Consider the following 19,397-nt stretch of genomic DNA (forward strand, 5'->3'; position numbering starts at 1 on the left):
CACACACACACACACACACACACACACACAGACAGTGAGAGCTCAAATGAGAACTCAACACAGGGGGACTGGCCGTGCCCCAATCCAACGACTCCATTTTACCCTGGGATCCTGGGTACACTCTGATACCTGCCCAGATGAATTTTCAAGCCTCTCATTGCAGGGCTCAAACCATGGTCATCCATGGGACAGTGTAGAGACGTCACCTCTGAGGCCATCCACTGACCTCAGTACTCTCTTTCTTTTCAACGCACTTCGTCCAGTCTAAAAAAGTATATTTCTTCCAGTGGGCGTTCTGTACTTCTGCATAGAGACAATAAGCTGAGCGTGAACATGAATCTCCTGGGAAAAGTGAGGTCCATCTCTCATGTGTCAGAAACGACTCTGCAGAAGGACAGACGGACACGGATAAGACATAATGATGGAATCCAGGTATCTCTTTTTTTGAATTTCCACAAACTCAACAGCTCCTATTTCCTGCCTGAAAGGAAACCAGGGAAGACTCTTGGAGCTGATGAAGTGGAGCAAATATTTATAAATGTTGAGGTCCATTGTGGGACCAGAATGGCCTAGGTCAGTCAGTAAACACATTAGCGTACACAGTGATGACCATGGGATTGCAGGTTTTTGTGCGTTTGGGGGAAAGGGGATTGAGAGCCGGGGTTGAGTCACTGCCTCTTGTAGGAAAGGACAGATTCCTTTCCCTGGGAGAGACCACTCCAAGAGGGTGTGGCCATGAGCATCTGTGCATCAGTGGTGAAAAGAAACAGAACAACATACTTAAGGAAATGTTTATTTGAGCCTACACACTCAAGAAGTTAAATGCAAAGAGATGACACTTAGTGCTTTTAGCATTTTTATTTCACCCTGCTAATATACATCTTATCTTTAGGAGTACAATCCATGTTCCTATGACAGACAGATGGCTTTCTGGTCCTAGCCTTATTGTTCACTTCCCAGTGTAGTGAACGTCTCAAAGTTACAAAGGATGAGGTCTATCTGAAAGATCATCTTCATTACAAGTACGTGACTTCCATGTCCATTTCCTAAGAGTTCTACTCCCTACACTGGCCATACATTTTCATGATGAGAACATTGATTCAAGTGTTCCAAGAACTCAATGTCCCTTCGGGACATAGATGTAACTTTTAAACATCTCATTCGAGTCCCACACGGTGCGGAGTTGCATCGCTTGTTGCTTTGAATCACATGGCTTCATGTGTTATTCCTCTAGGATGTTGATTGTCCTGAACCCTTCCCCAACACACCTGCCATCACCTGCTTTTCCATCCATGGGGTGTATGAAGAAATCACTGGGGCTCCTTGGCAGCCGAATACTGTACGTTGTGAAGGTTTACTGTGCTTCTCGGTTTTCACAAACCTCAATCGGTGGCCCGTTGCAGGCAAATTTGGAGAGCTGGATCCCCTGATTGGAATTGGACTCACGTCTAAGGAACTACTAAGAATAGACAGGAAGAGGACAGACATGCGCTGGACAGGATGCTGGCAGCTCCATATTTGGTTTCCTCCCAATCGTCCAAACTGGTCAGGTCCAGCCTTCTGTCACAAAGGAACCTGGAAATCTTCCTGACCATGAAATCCTGAGGACCTTGGAGGAACACTGAGGGAACTGTGAGGCACACCCATTTGCAAGGCTTGAGGTTGTTTCAGGGTGGGGAGGGTCAGTGCCTGTTTTTCCCTTGGAGAGAATCATTGCCTTGAGAAAGCCCACTTCCTGTGGGTGTTGCCCTTCCTGATTTGTTTCACCTGGGATGAAATGAAGCAAAGCAAAATGCCTGAGGATATGTAATTTTTATCCCAGGATTCCCAAGGAAAGAAACACAAGTAGTTGACGTGCAGGTGTCAGCATTCCTGTATATTTTTGTCATGCAATCTACATCAGAGTGTCAGGTGGACTGCTTTCTATCCCTGTTCTCAATCTTAGCTTCCAAGGGCACTGCATATCTAAAGTTACAATCAGTGGGCATATGAAAATTGATCTTTATCAGCTACGGTTGACTATATATAGAGAGAGACAAACACGTTTTAGAGGGAGAACTAAGTATCATGACCACTTCATGCCATGTAAATATCAATGGATTCATGCTTGTCAAAAGGATGTAGATATTCTTGAGCATGAAAGAATCTCTCAGAGAAGAAAGAAGATACTTAGCATTTTGAAAAAAGGAATGTGTGTGATCTCAATTATATGTAGACGCTAAATGTCCAACTCAATAATCCAGAGTAGAAAGATGGTTCCCATAGACTGGGGGTGAGGTTTGGGGCTTGAGGAAAGGGAGATGTTAAACAAAAGATATAAACTTCAGTTATACAAGTTGATTAAGTTGCACTGTCACTGCCATCGATAATGTACTGCATATTTCAAATTTGCTAAAATAGTAGCATTTAAATATTCTTATAGAAAAAAAGAGAAGCACATACAGAAACTGATATGTTAATTGACTTCATTAATCATTCATTTAGAAAATCTCTTCACATATCATTACTCTACATTATACCCTCAAATATAGGTTTTATTTGATAGTTATAAATAAAATTGAAAACTAAATTAAAGGTAAAAATATATAAAGAAATCTGGGACCAGCAGTTTGCGTAATGGCTATGTCGCTGGACTCCCATGTAGTCGACCACGGTTCAAGTACCAGACCCGGTGGCTTAAAACTCATACCGGGTGCGTATGTGTGTGTGCTCAAGATCCTGAGAGGAGAGAGAAGAGATTGTGGTGTGGCCATCCCCCCTGGGGGGTGATTTCTCGCTTTCTGTCTCTCTGTCTCTGTCTGTCTGGCGATTCCATGCACCTCTCCACAAAAAATAATTTAAAAAAAATAAAGAAATCTTATTGCCCAAGCTACAATGATTATGGTAAGGAATACAGATGGAAAATAAGTTGAAAATATGCTTAAATATTTCTTTATCTACTGATGATGAAGATGAATTTTCAAGGTTAATATAAATTGGGAGTAGACTGGGTGTACTGTTTGACCAGCTGATATATTTGAACAGATTTTGTCTGTAAATTGTCATGCATACCACAAATATACATGCATAGAATTGTCTAATAGTATTTAGCAAATTTGATGTAAAAAGTGCAATTCTTTTTTTAAATAATAATTTTATTTAACTTTATTTATTTATTTATTTTAAATTTGACCAGAGAGTGTCAGAGTGAAAGAGAGAGGGAAAGTGAGAAAGGAAGCCACCAGGTCCGGGACTTGAACCGTGGTCGCCCATGTGAGAGTCCAGCACCTTTAGCCACCACACCACCTGCCGGTCCCCCAAAAGTGCAATTCTTTATTGAAAGAATATGACAAAAATAATAAAAATAATCATAATCAAACATTACAGCCCAAAACATGGGCAGATATTTTCCAATAGTGAAATTCAAAAGTTAAGAGAGCCACGAATATATTTAACTGTACCAGAACACGATAATTATAGAGAACAATGTTTTGTATCCCCATTTCAATATATCAAATAAAGTGTATTTTCTTCTGTGAATATTCAGCAGAAAAGAAGATCCTGAGTATTGTATACTTCATGAAATATTGTTGCAAGTGTTCATTTACAAGTAAGACCCTAGTCTCAATCTTTTTATAAGTACACAATCATGCAAAAATACACCCATATTGAAAACTAAAATAGAGGGACCAGCAGTTAGCGTAATGGCTATGTCGCTGGACTCCCACATAGTCGACCATGGTTCGAGTTCCAGACCCGGTGGCTTAAACTCACGCTGGGCGCGTGTGCGTGCGTGCCCAAGATCCCAAGAGGAGTATGAAAGAGAAGGGATTGGTGCGTTGCCATCCCCTCTGGGGGGTGATTTCTCGCTTTCTATCTCTCTGTCTCTCTCTGTCTGGCTGGCGAGCGCACACGCCCTATAGCAAAAACCTCTCAAAAAAAAAAAAAAAACTAAAATAGAAACACCCTCTGGGAGAAGCAGATAGCATAGCAGTTAAGTTGTTGGATTCTCACATTGCCGGACACGGTTTGAGTTCTGGACCCGGTGTCATCAAACTCACTCCAAGCATGTCTTTGTGTGCCCAAGATCCCAAGAGAAGAATGGAGGAGAAGGGATGGCAGCATAGCCATCCTCCCTAGCAGGGAGTTTTCTCGCTTTATGTCTGTCTGGCTCACTTTGTCTGTCTGGCAAGCACACATACCCTATAGCAAATATCTCTCCAAATCAAAAAACATTAAAAATGTTAATACCCTTTGTGTAAAATGGAGGAAATTATTAAAAGTCATGTTAAAAATAATAAAATCTTAGTGCAAGAAACACACAAAAATTAAAAGAACATAAATAACTCAATAAATAAAAAATAAAAAGTGTATATGCTAATAAAAAGGTAAAGATGCTCAATTGATTCCTCCATAGCTATATTCTACTTTCTTATTTTTATAACTGCTAAACACTGTGGATATGTTCTAATTTTACTAGGACCACGTCTGTCTCCCAGTCCTTCTTCAATCTCATTGAATTGAATTATCATTCCCCTCATTCAATTGGCATCCATACTTTCTGCATTTCTACATCTAGCTCACATTCTTGTTTAACAAATTTATTAATTAAAATTTAATTAAAAATGTGTCCCATTTCAAGGTCAGACCCATAAAGCTATCATCTCAAGAGACCAAGAAAAGTTTAGTGAACTTCATTGATGGTTATTTATAACTGGCTTCCTTCACTAAGGTGTGGTTTTATCAAGATTAATCTATTTTGTATGCAGGTATATCAGTGCCATTACTTTGTATTTCCAAACACCATCTCATGTATTGATTTGCCACATTTGTTTATCTGTGTGTCTTATTTGTCATTTGTGTTATTTTTATTATCTTAAAGGCTATTTAATGGGACCAGCAGTTAACATAATGGCTATGTCGCTGGACTCCCATGTAGTTGACCACGGGACAAGTCCCAGATGATCCAGTGGTATAAACTCACGCTGGGCACATGTGTGTGCATGCCCAAGATCCCGAGAGGAGAATGGAGGAGAAGGGATTGCAGTGTGGCCATCCCCCCTGGGGGTGATTTCTCGCTTTCTGTCTCTCTGTCTCTCTCTTTCTTTCTTGTGAGCGCATGTGTCCTATAGCAAAAAACTCTCAAAAATAAGAAAAAGAAAAGCCTATTTAATGATAAATATGAGTAATGCTGCTATGCATATTTAAGAATGCCTTTCATGTGCATAAATGTTCTTATTTTTTCTGAGTAAAAAACTAGAAGTGGAATTGCTATATCTTATGGTAAGTATATGCGTAAATTGATGAGGAACTGCCAGTCAACTTGCTTTCTGGTGTGATGAATACTTTCAAATCCTATTCAATTTGAATGAGGACTTACATTCTCTATACTCTCACTAAAATTTCTTATTCTGAAATATTTGTGTTTGTAGCCATCATGGTGAATGAGTCAAATTTGGCATGTATTTCATTATTTACATAAAATTCAATTTTCATTACAAGGCATATTTATATTATTTTTTTAAGAAAAGACTGACCAGGGAACAGAAGTTAGCATAATGGCTATGTTGCTGAATTCCCATGTAGTTGACCGCAGTTCGAGTCCCAGACCCAGTGGCTTAAACTCACACCAGGTGCGTGTGCGTGCATGCTCAAGATCCTAAGAGGAGAATGGAGAAGGGATTGCGGCATGGCCATCCCCTCTGGGGGGTGATTTCTCACTTTCTGTCTCTCTGCCTCTCTCTGTCTAGCACATGTATCCTATAGCTAAAACCTCTCCAAAAATAAAAGTTGAATGTTCAAGGTTAGTATAAATTGGGTATACTGTGTGCACAGCATGACTAGCTGATATATTTGAACAGATATTATAAACTGTCATGCAAACCCCAAATATACATGCATAAAATGCTTTAATAATATTTAGCAAACTTGGTGTAAAAAGTGCAATTCTTTGTTGAAACAATATGACAAAAATAATAAAAATAATCATACTCAAACATTACAGCCCAAATCTTGTGCAGATATTTTTCAATAGTGAAATTTAACCTCAGTAGAACACAATAATTATACAGAAAGATGTTTTGTAACCCTATTTTGATGTATCAAATAAAACATTTTTTCTGTGCATAGTCAACAGAAAAGATGATCCTCAGTGTTCTATGCTTCATGAAATATTGTTGCAAGGATGCATTTACAAGCAAGGCACTGGTCTCAATCTTTGTATAACTACATAATCATGCAAAAATACACCCATATTAAAAAATAGAATGAAAGGATCCTCTTGAAGGAGGACATAGCGTAACAGTTAAGTCATTGAAATCTCACATTGCTGGACACGGTTTGAGTCCTGGAACCGGTGGCATCAAAATCACACTGGGCACGTGTGTGTGTGTGTGTGTGTGTGTGTGCTCAAGATCTCCAGAGGAGGATGGAGGAGAAGGGATTGTGGTGTGGCCATACTCCCTAAGGGGGTGTTTTCTTGCTTTCTGTCAGAGAGACAAGCACACATACCCTATAGCAAATATCTCTCCAAATCAAAAAATGTTAAAAATGTATAGACCCTTGGGAACCAGCAGTTAGCGTAATGGCTATGTCGCTGGACTCCCACGTAGTCAACCACGGTTCGCGTCCCCAACCTGGTGGCTTAAAACTCACGGCGGGGGTGTGTGCATGCATGCCCAAGATCCCGAGAGGAGAATGGAGGAGAAGGGATTGCGGCATGACCATCCCCCCTGGGGGGGTGATTTCTCGCTTTCTGTCTCTATGTCTCTCTCTGTCTGGTGAGCGCACACGCCCTATAGCAAAAACATCTCCAAAAAAAAAATGTATAGACCCTCAATTTATTCTTCTGTAGCTATATTCTACTTCCTTATTTCTCTAACTGCAAAACTGTGTGGATATGTTCTAATTTTACTAGACTGCATCTGTCTCCCAGTCCTTCTTCAATCTCATCAAATTGAACTATCATTCCTTTCATTTAGTTGGCTTCCGTACTTTCTGCATTTCTACATCTAGCCCACACTCTCGTTTAACAAATTAAGTAATTATAAAGAAATGTGTCCCATTTCAAGGTCAGACCCATAAAGCCATCATCTCAAGAGACCAAGGAAAGATTAGTGAACTTCACTGATGGTTATTTATAACTGGCTTCCTTCACTAAGGTGTGGTTTTATAAAGACTCATGCATTGTTTTGAGAGATGTAAGTACATCAGTCCAATTACTTTGTACTTCCAAACCCCATCTCATGTATTGATTTACATTTGTTTATCTGTGTGTCTTATCTGGCATTTGTGTTATTTTCATTATCTTATATGCTATTTAATGATAAATGTGAGTAATGCTGCTATGAATAAGAATGCCTTTCATGTGCATATATGTGCATATATGTTCTTTTTTGTGAGAAGAAAACTAGAAGTGGAATTGCTATATCTTATGGTAAGTATATGTTTAAATTGATGAAGAACTGCCAGTCACTTTGTTTCTTGGTGTGATGAATACTTTGAAATCCTATCCAAATTGCATGAGCATGAGGGCTCACATTCTCTATACTCACTCTAAAATTTCTTATTTTGAATTATATGTATTTGTAGCCATCGGGGTGAATGAGACTAGTTTTATATGTATTTCCCTATTTACATAAAATTCAATTATCATTAAAAGGCATATTCATAATTTCTTTTTAAGAGACTGACCAGCAGTCTGAAGCCAAAGGTGCTTCAGCCTGCTGACCAGAATAATGGAGGATCTTTCACAGGTTAACCAATTCAGCTATTTTGGAAAATTGCATGTGTGCCAGATATGGAGATGGGTCAGACATATTGGCATAAGCCTATTTTGTTATATACTGTGGTATGTATCTTATTTGTGCTGTTAGGCCCATACTTGTTTTGTGATTCTGCAATTGTTTTTGGCCAGTGTATCCTTAAGAAAATTATCCAAGAAATCCACCACATCAATCTGTTGGCTTGGGCAGGACTGCTTTGGCTCTTGGGTGAACTCTGGCAAACATTCTTACCTATTATTTCTCTGATCCTTTTCCTCTGCACTCTCAGACTTAAGTAAATGGGCCTCCGATATGAAAGTTTCTGTGTAAAAGTGCCAATTTTTTCCTAGACATTTGAAGATGGAGACTGAAGGCATGTTCCCCAGGGAGAAAAAAAAAGTCAAAAGGAATCAAGTGTTGGTTTTCTAAATAAACTTAGGACTCCAATCACCCTGTCACGTTCAGCCAAGGTTTATTCTCCCCAGAGTACAACATCAAAGAAGATATTGACAGCTCCCTACGTGGGCTCATTAGGCACATTTCCCACATGTTACATCCACCCATAGTCCCTGATATCCCTTGTAGACAGGGTCTTCAAAGAAAGGAAAATTTTCCTGCTAATGTTCTATTCTCAAGTGACAAACCAATAAGGCAGATGAAACCTGTCTTCACTGCTTGTATGTTTCCATCTAGTAGGTCATGCTACTAGCTAATTTATTTTGATTTTGCACAACTGGTGCTCCGAGCATTAGGATAGAAACTGAGTAAGAGATAGTCTTCAATTGGAACACCATCAAGATGTTTCCATGGGAGCCAGCAGGTGGTGAACTGGTTAAGGCGCAGGACTCTCACATGGCCAACCAAGGTAACAGTCCAAGACCCAAAGGTGTGAAACTCAGGCCTACCACTTGTGCGTGTATGCCTAAAATCAGGAAGGAGAGTGGAGGATAAGGGATGTGGCATGGCCATACCCTGGATTCTGATATCTCATTTTATGTTTCTGTCTCTCTCTGTCTCTAGTGAGTACTCGAGCCTGAAAGAAATATATATACATATATTTAACAAAAAGTGGAGAATCTAGGGGCTTCCATGTGCCGTGTTGATTAAAGATGCTGTATTCCCACATGCCGACAGTAGTTTGAGTTCTGGACCAGGTGGCTTGCTCTCTCCCTTTCCCATTCTCTTTCAGTCTCTCTCCAGTCAAATTAAGAATAATAATAACTAATGGAATAAATAAATAAATAAATAAATAAATCTTTTTTTAAAAAAAAGTTGGCAATGTGGCTCCTGGAGCAACCAGTTGACTCTTTGAGGAACTAATCCCCTTGTGAAGGAAGGGCATCTTATTAGGTCTGAGGATTTGGGAAAAACAAGGTGACGTGGTAGAATTTTCACACCACTGCTTATGCAAGTTATATATGAGTCAGGAAAAGGAGGGGTTACTTGGCAGGAGAAACCTAGGAGAGAGAAGAGGCATAAAATTGTTTACTTTATTAGAGAGGCAACTGGGTGAATTCCTTAGGTCTGCCCTATCCAAAGATACTGGAAACCTCTTTAATGAAGATCACAACAAGAGATAGAAATTGACTTTGAACATGAGTGTTGAAACTGAACAGGCATGGTAAACACCCTAGGCATAGTCCTCACTATGGATCCAACATCTCACCCCACAGTAGGCCTGCTTGTTTCCTGTCAGCTTAACTCCTCCCTCACTCTCATCCATACACACACCATGCCACACCCCAACAGGCAAATCGTTCTTCCAACTGATCAAGCACATGCTACCTCACAAAATTGCTTTTTTAAAAATTGGGTAAATCAATAAAATGTGGAGAAAAAAAGGAACGAAAAACTACTGTAGACACATGAGATAGTGTGGGAGGAGGGTGGGAAATGTCACAGAGTGAGAAATAGGGGAAAAATATACATATACATACATGTATGAAACTAGAAATGAAAACTATTGATGATAACATGTATGATTAAGCAACTATAGAGTATATTTTAGATGGGAAATCACATTTTGTATGCTGTGATGAGGTGCAGTGAATTGATGTAAGCTAATTAATTAATTAAAATTAAAATTAAAACAAATAACAAAAACAAACAAAAAATAAAAAAGAAGGTGTGGAGTCAGGTGGTGGATCGTCTGGGAGACATGATTCATTGTTTTGGATATGCCTATTAAGAGGACCTTGCCTGGCTAGATTGTTGACCCAAAATCAGCACATACTGAATGATTGAATCACAGCAACCTCATCTCATCAAAACCCTTCCCAAAGCATCTGTCATCTGACTTGAGCACATTTGCCAACCCCAATCCTAGAGGGCTCCATTACATACATATTCACTTTCTTTTCAACCCTTGGGTCAAGTTGAACAAATTGTAGTTTTTTTTTTACATGAGTGTTGTATATTTTGCATAGAAGACAATGATCTTGCAATTCAAACAAGTCTCAAAGGGTAGGGAATGGTTTGTTCCTCATGTGTAAGGAACTGAAAAGAAGACACAGGCAGGGAACATACACTACACCTGGCTAAATGATCTCCTTATTTGCTTTCTACCCAATTTTCCAAACGGCTCTGGTCCGGATTTCTCTCCAGAGAGGAACCAATAGAGACTCCTTATCAGCAAAGCCTTGGGAAATTTGAATAGCACTGAGAGAAACGTGAGGCATACACTTTGCCAACTCTTCATTTGAGGGTGTGTGTTTGTGTGGTGAAGAGGGCTATTTGCCTCTTTTTAGGTGGGAGAGGCTCATTGCCTTGAGAAAGCCCACTCCCTGTGGGAGTTGTCTTTCATGGTTTCATGCATCCCTGAAGAATAAGAGCAGGATGCTTAAGGAGATGGTAGTTTTGGAGTGAACACATTCAAAAAAATAAACACAAATAAATGACATCTAGTTTGTTCACATTCTTAGCTCGTTTATGTAACACAGATCTCATCATTGCAAATACAAGCTCCATCAAAGCGGTGAGTAAACTTCTGTGTACACCTGTCCTCATGCTCAGCTTTCAAATTCATCAGGTGTCTAACAGTTATAAGCCATGGGGCTTGAAAGTTTATCTTCATCAGCACTGTACTTGATTATATGTATGTATACACACAGGCACTTGATGAAGGCAGACATAACTAATTTTACAAATTCATCCCCTGTAGATATCAATGGATTCACGCTCGTGAAAATGATTTAGATGCACTTGAGTTGAGTACAAAAGAGTCTGTCTTACAGATGACAGAGAAAATTAGAATTTTGAGAAAAGGGATCAGCATGATCTCACTTACATGTAGATTCAAAAAAAAGTCAAATTGATAAGAAGTAAAGAGTAGAAAAACAGTTACCAAAGGCTGCACGTGGGGAATGAAGGGCAGGGAAAGGGAGATGTTAGAGAAAGGATACACAACTGGTTAGACAGGAAGTTTAAATTTGCGTGTGACTATAATTGATATGCAGTATGCATTTGCATTTTTCAAAATTGCTACAAAAAGTACTTCTTACATATTAGTATAGATTAAAGATAAGTATGTTAGGAAATTTATGTGTTAATTACCTTCATATATTATTGATTAAGATAATATATGCATATGTTACATCACTACATTATATCCCTTGCATATATAGGTGTTATTGATACTTGTAAATAAAATTGAAAATTCAATTAAATGTAAAAATTAAATGTAGTTCTCTTTGCCCAAGGCTAAAATGTAGAAATAAAGAAACTGTTGTAAAATGACAGGGAAATATGCAGAAAAGTCCCTTTATTTATACTGATAATGAAGAAGAATTTTCTATGTTAATGCAAATTGTGGTTAGGATGGATGTCCAGGATGACCAGCTCAAATATTTGATCAAATAAAACCTGTGAATTCTCATACATGACCCAACATACATGTGTATACTACTTCAATACTATTTAGCAAATTTGGAGAGAAAGCTACAATTAGTGTGGAAATAAAGCTCAAAAGAATAAAAGCACTGAGACTCAAAACATAAAAGCCAAAAATATACACAGATAACTTCTAATACACAAATTCAAAAGCTAAGAGATCCACAAACATATACATCCTCACCAGGAGGACATTAATTGCACAGAACAACAGAAAATTCTATTATGTTCCCTTTTTAATGTATTTTAAAAATTTATACTTTCCTGTGAATATTCAACCTGAAATATGATCATATGAAATTTTTGACTCATGAAATACCGTTTCAAGTTTGTATTTACAAGCAATACATGGGTCTGGATTTTTTTTGTCAATACATAATTATGTCAAAATACACCCATCTTAAAAATTCAAACAGAACAGCAAATGGTGTAATGATTTTGTCACTGCACTTGCCCATGCTTGACCAAGGTTTAAGTCCTGGACCCAGGCACTGGAAACTCTTGCCAAGTGCATGTGAGTGCATACCCAAAATCCCTAGAGGAGAACAGAGGAGAAAGAATTGCAGCATGGCTAAACTGCTTGGGGCATGATTTCTTGCTTTCAGTCTCTCTGTCTCTCCCACAGGGGCATGCTCCCAATAGCAAAAATTCTCTCAAAAAAACAAAAAAGAAAAGAAAAAGAGCCTCAATTCATTGCACATTCCTCCACAACTATATTATACTGCCTTATTTCTGTAACTGCAAAACTCCAAGGACATATTCTCATTCTAGTAGAACCACTTCTGTCTCCCAGTCCTTCATTCTCATCAAATTGAACTTTCATTCTCATTATTTTATTCTCATGCATAATTTCTGTATTTCCAAGTCTAGCAGACAAACTTTTGTCTAACAAATACATTCATTATAAATAAAGTTGACACAATTTGAAACAAGACTCAGGAGGCAATCTTCTGATTAAAAAAAATAAAAGTTTATGGAGCAAGAGTGCCTGAGGATTCTTCAGCCTGGCCACAAGAAAAGAAGAGGCTCTTTCCTAGGGTAACTGATGAAGCTATTTTGGAGAATTGCATGTGTGGCAGATATGTATGTGAGTCAGACACAGTGGGTAAGCGTATTTTCTTATATGCTGTGGTTTTCATTTTATTTTGGGCTGTTAGACTCTATACTCATTGCGTGTTCTTGTGTAATAGTTTTTGGGTCATCCTGCCCTTACAAAATTAGCCAGAGAAATCTGTTACCACCTCAAACTGAAGGCTTGGGCTGGACTGTGTTGGCTCTCAAGTGACCTCAGGGAAACATTCTCAGCTTTTATTCTCTCTGAACCTTTCCTCTTGCACTCTCTGATAAACTATATTGGATCTCTGGGATTAAGGTCTCTGTGTACAAATGCATATTTTTTCCTAGGCAGCTGAAGATGGAGACTTAAGCTCTGTCCCCACAAAAGAAAGCAGGAAAGAATTAAGTGTTGGTCCCCTAAACAAACCTAGGACTCCACAAGTCAACCATGTCCCTTTCAGCCAAAGTTCATACTCCCAGGGGGATGACAGCAAGGGAGATATTTACATCTCCCTATTTTGACTCATTAGGCACGTTTTCCTTAGTTACTCCAACCTATAGTTCCTGATTTTCCTGGTGAAAAGTGTTCTTGAAAGAAAGAAAAATGTTCCTGCTATTTCTCAGTTCTCAAGTTACCGGGCAATAAGTCAGGTGAATGCCATCTTTTTTTCAAATTGTCTATAAACTCTCCTGACTACAAAGGTCTAATATTCTTAACACCTGTTGCAAATCCTCCATTAAATTTTCTTCAAAGTCTGGGGCCAAAAGATGCCATGGTGGTTAAAGTGTTGGATTCCTATAAGGTTGATTGTAGTTGGAGTCCCGGACCTGGCAGCTTTTTTCTCTTTATCCCTCCCTCCCTTTCTCTGTTTATCTCTAGTCAAATTAGAAAAATAGAAATAATAATAAAGTAATTTTTAAATATTTTTTCTTCAAAATCTAAGACTGTGGAACTTGTCTTTCTTAGATACCTTAGATCTTCCAAATTTTGAAAGCTATTTATAATTCCAGGAAATTTCTTTCTATCCACTCTTTGACTGTCGCTGCCCGTGACGCTGCCGCGAACAAAGGACACACACAAAGCGGTTTCTTCCTCTCGTCCCTTTATTTTCCCCTGAGGTAGTCAGTTGTCCGCTGCCACGCGTCCCGAGCTGGGGCCTGGATAAAAGGAGTCAATCAGTGTTGTGTACACGTGTACGGAAGTGCATATAGCCTATCATATGGGCCATATGTGAGAGTCCCGTGCTGATCATGCGACTTGTTATTGGCTAGACTCCAAGTGCACGCGTTCCGGGTAAGGAACTTCTAGGAATCTGCTTACTCTTTACGCGAGTAAGAGAGTTCCGCTCGGCGCCATCTAGTGGCGCGGTCCGCGGTAGGGCATTGTCGCCCTCCACATTTGACAAGAGAGTCAACTGTGCTCACACACTATAAAACCATGATGTTTTGGACACAGCACAGAGATTTTTTTTTCTAGTAGCACAAATTAAGAGTGATCAATGAATCCTTCACTTGTGAAATATCTGGTCATAAACTCAATAAATTATGATTTGTTATGTAAGATGAACTGGAGCTGAAATCCTATATGATTTTTGTCATTTTACTTTACATGCCTCTATTCTAGGAGGTCATGCTATTAGCAAATACATTCTCCTTTTGCACTACTGGCACTCAAAGGGCTAAGGTATAGAACTGAGTAAGAGTTAGACTTGGAACTTCAAACAGATGTTTCCTTGGAAGCCAGAAGGTGGCAAAGTGGTTAAGGCAATGTACTCACACATGGCCAAAGGGAATCCCAATCCTGTACACAAGGGTGTGACTCTCATGCCTAGCACTTGTCTGCACTGTGCCAAAATTTTCAAAAGAAGAATGGAGAAGAGATTGCTGCATGGCCATCCCCTGGGGTGTGGGAGAGAGTGACTTCAGGCATTATATCTTGCTGTCTCTAACGAGAGCTCATGTCCTGTGCAAAAGGTGTAATAATAAATAGGGAATATAGCTGCTGGAAAAATTACTTAGCTCTTTCATGAACTAATCTCATTATTAAAGAAGGTTCTTATAACGGATATGAGGGTTTAGGATAAACAAATTAACATGGAAAAAATTTCACACCACTGTTTACAAAGCTCAGATATGAGTGGAAAGCCAGAGGTGGGCTGGCCTGGCAGGGGAAAAAAAAAGAGAGAGAAATTTCAGGGAATTGTATACTTCCTTCTGGGGGTGGTTATGAAATCCTTATATCTTCAATAGCCACCCAATCCAGAGATGCTGAAGACCTCTTTTATGCAGATCAGAAGAAGAGAAATTTGACTTTGAAGCTGAGTGTTGGAGCTGATGAAGTTTGGAAATCACCCTAGGTACAGTGATCGCCCTGGGCCCCAACATGGAACCCCACAGCAGGTTAGAGTGTCACTGCTCAGGTTAGCCCTTCATTCACTCTCATCCACACAAACACTGCACCACACCCCAGCAGGTAAATCCTCCTTCCAGCCGCCCAAGAACACACTGCCCCAACACACCTGGTATCTCCAATATTTACATCCTTCCCTTCTGTCAGGAAATCACTGGACACTTTGGATGTCCAAGACCACATATGCTGAATGTTCTCTGGACTTTGCTGTGTCAAGCAACCACAATCCATGGACTATTGAAGGCAAAGAGGGCCAATTGAGTTCCGGGTTTTTTCCTTTTCTGGAGGACAGGAATCGGTCCTAAAGCCATTCAAACATAGAGCTTCATGTGGAAGAGATTGTCCCCATGTCCAGCCCAGGTGGAACCAGCTCTGCCATTGTCATCTCCTCCAGAAATCCCCAAGGAGGCTGAAGAAAGGGGCATAACCATGGGATGGGTCTGCCAGAACTGAAGTGATTGCTTTTTTTCTAGTACGTCAACTCAAAGGGGCTTTCCAGAGTCAGATAGTGAGCTAAAATCACTCCATCAATGAAAAATAAATTACAGCAGCTTCATGATATCTGAATCCTTGCCAGAGAACCTGGTTTCTGACAGAGTCTGACTGTAAATCCCAATTTGTTAAGGATCCCCTTACACGGATACTCAGTCTTTTATAGACCCAATATGTCCAGTCTAAGCAATTGTTTTGGTTCATGTGAGTATTATATACTTTTGCATAGAAACAACTAGCTGACACTTGAAATGAATCTCATGGAAAGGGTTAGATATGTTTCCCAGGTATAAGGAATTACTAAGAAGATAGAAAACATGTGAATGTTACTGAGAAGACAGAAACATACCACAGTGATGGAATGTGTGTTTGTCATTTATTATTCAATAACCAAAGATCATCAGCCCTGATTTATTGCCTGAAGAGGAGCCACAAAAGACTCCAGACTGCCAAATGCTTATGATATGTGAGAAGCATTTGGAGAACCAAGAGGATGGCCTAGTCATGATGGATTTGTAGACACTCAGTTGACTGTGTGATTCTGGGTTTGTGTGAATTTGGGAGAGAGACGACTCAGAAGGGGATGAGTCACTACCTCTAGTAGAAACTGAGAGTCTCATAGCCTTGAGAAAGTGCACTTCTAGGGGGCATGGCCATTAGTGACTTGGTGTATCAGTGGGGATCAGAAAGAGAACGACATGCTGGATGAAATGTTTATTTGAGCCAAGACATTAAAATAAGTAAACACAAGGGATGACAGTCTGTTTGTAACATTTTATTTCACCCATGTAATAAAGATATTAAACTAAAATTATAATTCACATTACAGGAATAGAAAGACTACATTCTGACCCAAGCCTCACTGTTAGCTTATAAGTCCAGTGCACATCTCAAAATTACCAGGAATGTCTCCATCACAGATCATCTGCATTACATGCACATGGCTTGCAGGTAGAATTCACAAGAGTTACAGGCTCTAGATTCATGACATACATTTCAGTGATTAGAACGTATAGTACAATGTTCCAAGAACTTAATGTCCCCTCAGCTCATAGATGTAACATTTACAAATCCAACTTCAGCCCCACATGTTGCCGAAGTTCATCTCTGATCAGGTGGAGGTGCATGTCTATATCTATTATTTGCCGAAGGATACTGAGTCTGTGCCACACTTGACAGATTATGAATGGAGCTGCAGCTGATGTCCTTTGCCATCAGTGCTTCTCTCAGCAAAATTTTTTTTCTCTAGATCTCTCTAGATCTCAAAATGGACAATGGGGTTAGTTGTGAAGTGTACCTTTCCTATCAAGCAAGGAGATGGCTTCCTGGATTGGGTGTTCCATTGTGCATTTCCATGCCAATGCAGGAGACTTGTAGCTGCTGCACATTTTCTGACAACTTTGATGTGGTCAGTCATTCTCAGGTGCCTGTTCTCCTGTCCATGTGGTGTGCCACAGAGTTGATGTTTTGCATATTCTCCAGAGGAGACATGACAAACAAATATCAAACAAGTCTATAGTTCCCAGCTCAGAATGTATCTGTTCAACACTATCACCTGTTGAATCTTAACAGAACTGTCTGTGTTTATCATGAGATATATGAGACCTCTGTCTCTCTTGGGTGTCACTCTTTTGAGGTCCAAGACATCTGCAAATACAGCCTCCCCCTACTGTGGGTTTGCACTTGCTTCTCTCATTGATCTGTGGCATGGGAACGGTGTGGGTGAAAGAACAGTTTTTCTCCACTCCCCTACATTCTGCAGCAGGGGTTTCCCCCCAACTGTAGGAGCTGTCTTGAAGGGAGATAGCTCATCAGACGTGGGTGTTCCTTTTTTTAAATGGAACCATTTTGCAACAAGAGCAATCAGTTCAAATCTTGCTCTATCCAAATTAGAAAAGCTGCCTTCGGGCCTTGCTAGGAAGACGGGTCTCAATGTTGTGGCATGTTCTGGGTCCTGGGCTGGGAGAGGGAGGCAGAGGTCTGAGGGCAGAGCCTGGCAGTGACTGCAGGCCATGGAGATTCAAGCTGAACTCTTCAGGCAGAGGGCGATACCTGGGGCTAGGCTTTTGCAGCTGAGGAATGCCTCCAGGGCTAGCGGCTCTTGGTCGAGGTGTGAGGAAGAGGATATTAGCTGTAGAAAGCCTGATCCCATTCTCCTGTTTAGCTTGGGATCTCATCATGAGCTGGCGGCCTTGGGAAGCCTCTCCTTCCTCTTCTGTTTGTGGGCCCCATATGTTATTTGTACCATGAAATGTCAAAGATCCGTCTTCAAGATTGATCGCCCAGGTGATCTCAGGATCATCGAGCAGCAGCCAGCGGGCCTTGGTAGGAAACCTGAGGCCCTGCGATGACCTGAGGATATACTTCGTAACAACCACAATGAGGACATCATTCAGTGTGAGCTGCAGCGCCCTCTTTGGATCCAGTATGAGGACTTCAGCCCCCAGGCATAGCTTCAGTACCATGGCTGCTTCCAAGACCACCACAATCATCTGCCCAACCTGGTGAAGAGAAAGCAGGGCTCAGTATCCTCAAAGAGACTCTTCAATGGACAGTGGGGCTCACTATAGATGAGTTCACAGATCCCATCCCCAACTCAGCATGGTCTCCCAGAAATAGTACTACAACCAGCCCCCATTCCAAAACTCAACTCCTGGACAACTTTTGTGACCTAGAATGTAGGTACCCATATCTAACTCCATACCCTCTGAGTACATACTCACCTGGGGAGGTTCCTGGGGCAGCCAATGATCAGACACAGGACGTTCGTGCATCCTTTCTGGTTGTACACCTGTGGGGACAGGAGGGAGTGCAGGTGAATGTCGAGTCAAGGGACTCCCATTAGGTTTGAAGGGTTGACCTGCAAATGTCCAAGGCCAGCACACATCTGCCCTGGAATACCTGCCCATCAATATCAAGGGAATCCCCACACATGGAAACAAATCATCTACTTCCCTCATGATTTCAACTGACCCAGGGTCCCCAGTAGAAGACAGCACAGCAGAAAAGAAAGCATCTCACCTGTTCCAGCAACTTGCTCTGCTTTACAACGTTTTGTGGCATTTGATTTGTAGTTTGACCTGGAAGACAGAGAGACACCCAGTCAGACTGCTTTTAGGAGAAGCAGAACATAGAAATTTACTTTGATCCTGAATCTCTAGGCTGATGAGGTTTTGCAAACCCCCTAGGTGTAGGTTCAAGTCTTGTCAGTGTTTCCATATTTCCCTCAAACTGAAGTCCCTCTCACCTCAGCCCTCCCTAACTCATCCACCTACACACCATCCACAAACAAGTCCTGCTTTCAGCCTCTGGAGTACATACTCCCTCAACACACCTGCCGTCTCCTGTTTTTTCGTCCATCTGGTCTAGGAGGAAACCGCTGGGGCTCCTTGGGCGCCGAAAACCATACATGGAGAAGGTTTACTGGGCTTCTCAGCGTCCGCAAATGCCAGTCGATGGCCCACTGCAGGGAAATAAGGAGAGCTGGGTCCCCCAATTCTTTCCTTTTTGTGAGAAACAGGTGACAGCCTTAAAGTTGGTCAAACACAGTTTCCTATCACAGAGCTATTCCCCGTGGCTTGCTCAGCAGCAACCTGCTCTGGCAATGTCAGCTCCAGGGCTGACATTCCTTTTTATGGTTTTGGAAGGGGCGGAGTCAGGGGATGTGTCAGCCTAGAGTAAGATGATTGGTACTTTTGGGTACGCCAGTTAGGAGGGCCTTGCCTCCTGACATGTTGGAGGTGAAATTAGTCCATCCAGAGCAGTCGAATTTGAAACCACCTCATCTCAGAATCCTTTCTGGAACATCT

At 40.7% G+C, this 19,397-nt stretch overlaps 1 protein-coding gene across 1 annotated transcript; it reads right to left on the reverse strand.

Moving 5' to 3' along the window:
* Positions 1-17,477: 17,477 nt before the first annotated feature.
* LOC106734087 (proline-rich protein 23D1-like) lies at positions 17,478-18,999 on the reverse strand. Its single transcript, XM_014584965.1, has 4 exons — positions 18,923-18,999; positions 18,610-18,668; positions 18,312-18,379; positions 17,478-18,089 (listed from the first exon to the last, which is right to left on the reverse strand). Exons 1-4 carry the CDS (start codon positions 18,997-18,999, stop codon positions 17,478-17,480), a joined length of 816 nt encoding a protein of 271 aa, XP_014440451.1.
* Positions 19,000-19,397: the final 398 nt, after the last annotated feature.

Source organism: Tupaia chinensis, unplaced genomic scaffold (genome assembly GCF_000334495.1).
Source record: "Tupaia chinensis unplaced genomic scaffold, TupChi_1.0 Scaffold148257_1, whole genome shotgun sequence".
In the NCBI taxonomy this organism is placed as follows: domain Eukaryota; kingdom Metazoa; phylum Chordata; class Mammalia; order Scandentia; family Tupaiidae; genus Tupaia; species Tupaia belangeri.

What these genes read in the sequence shown, in the direction of transcription:
- LOC106734087 (XM_014584965.1), bottom strand. Translation starts at nt 18,999, where the DNA reads ATGTATGGTTTTCGGCGCCCAAGGAGCCCCAGCGGTTTCCTCCTAGAC. An exon ending in GAAAAAACAGGAGACGGCAG is followed by an intron (nt 18,669 to 18,922) that starts GTGTGTTGAGGG and finishes TCTGTCTTCCAG; the next exon opens with GTCAAACTACAAATCAAATG. An exon ending in AGAGCAAGTTGCTGGAACAG is followed by an intron (nt 18,380 to 18,609) that starts GTGAGATGCTTT and finishes CTGTCCCCACAG; the next exon opens with GTGTACAACCAGAAAGGATG.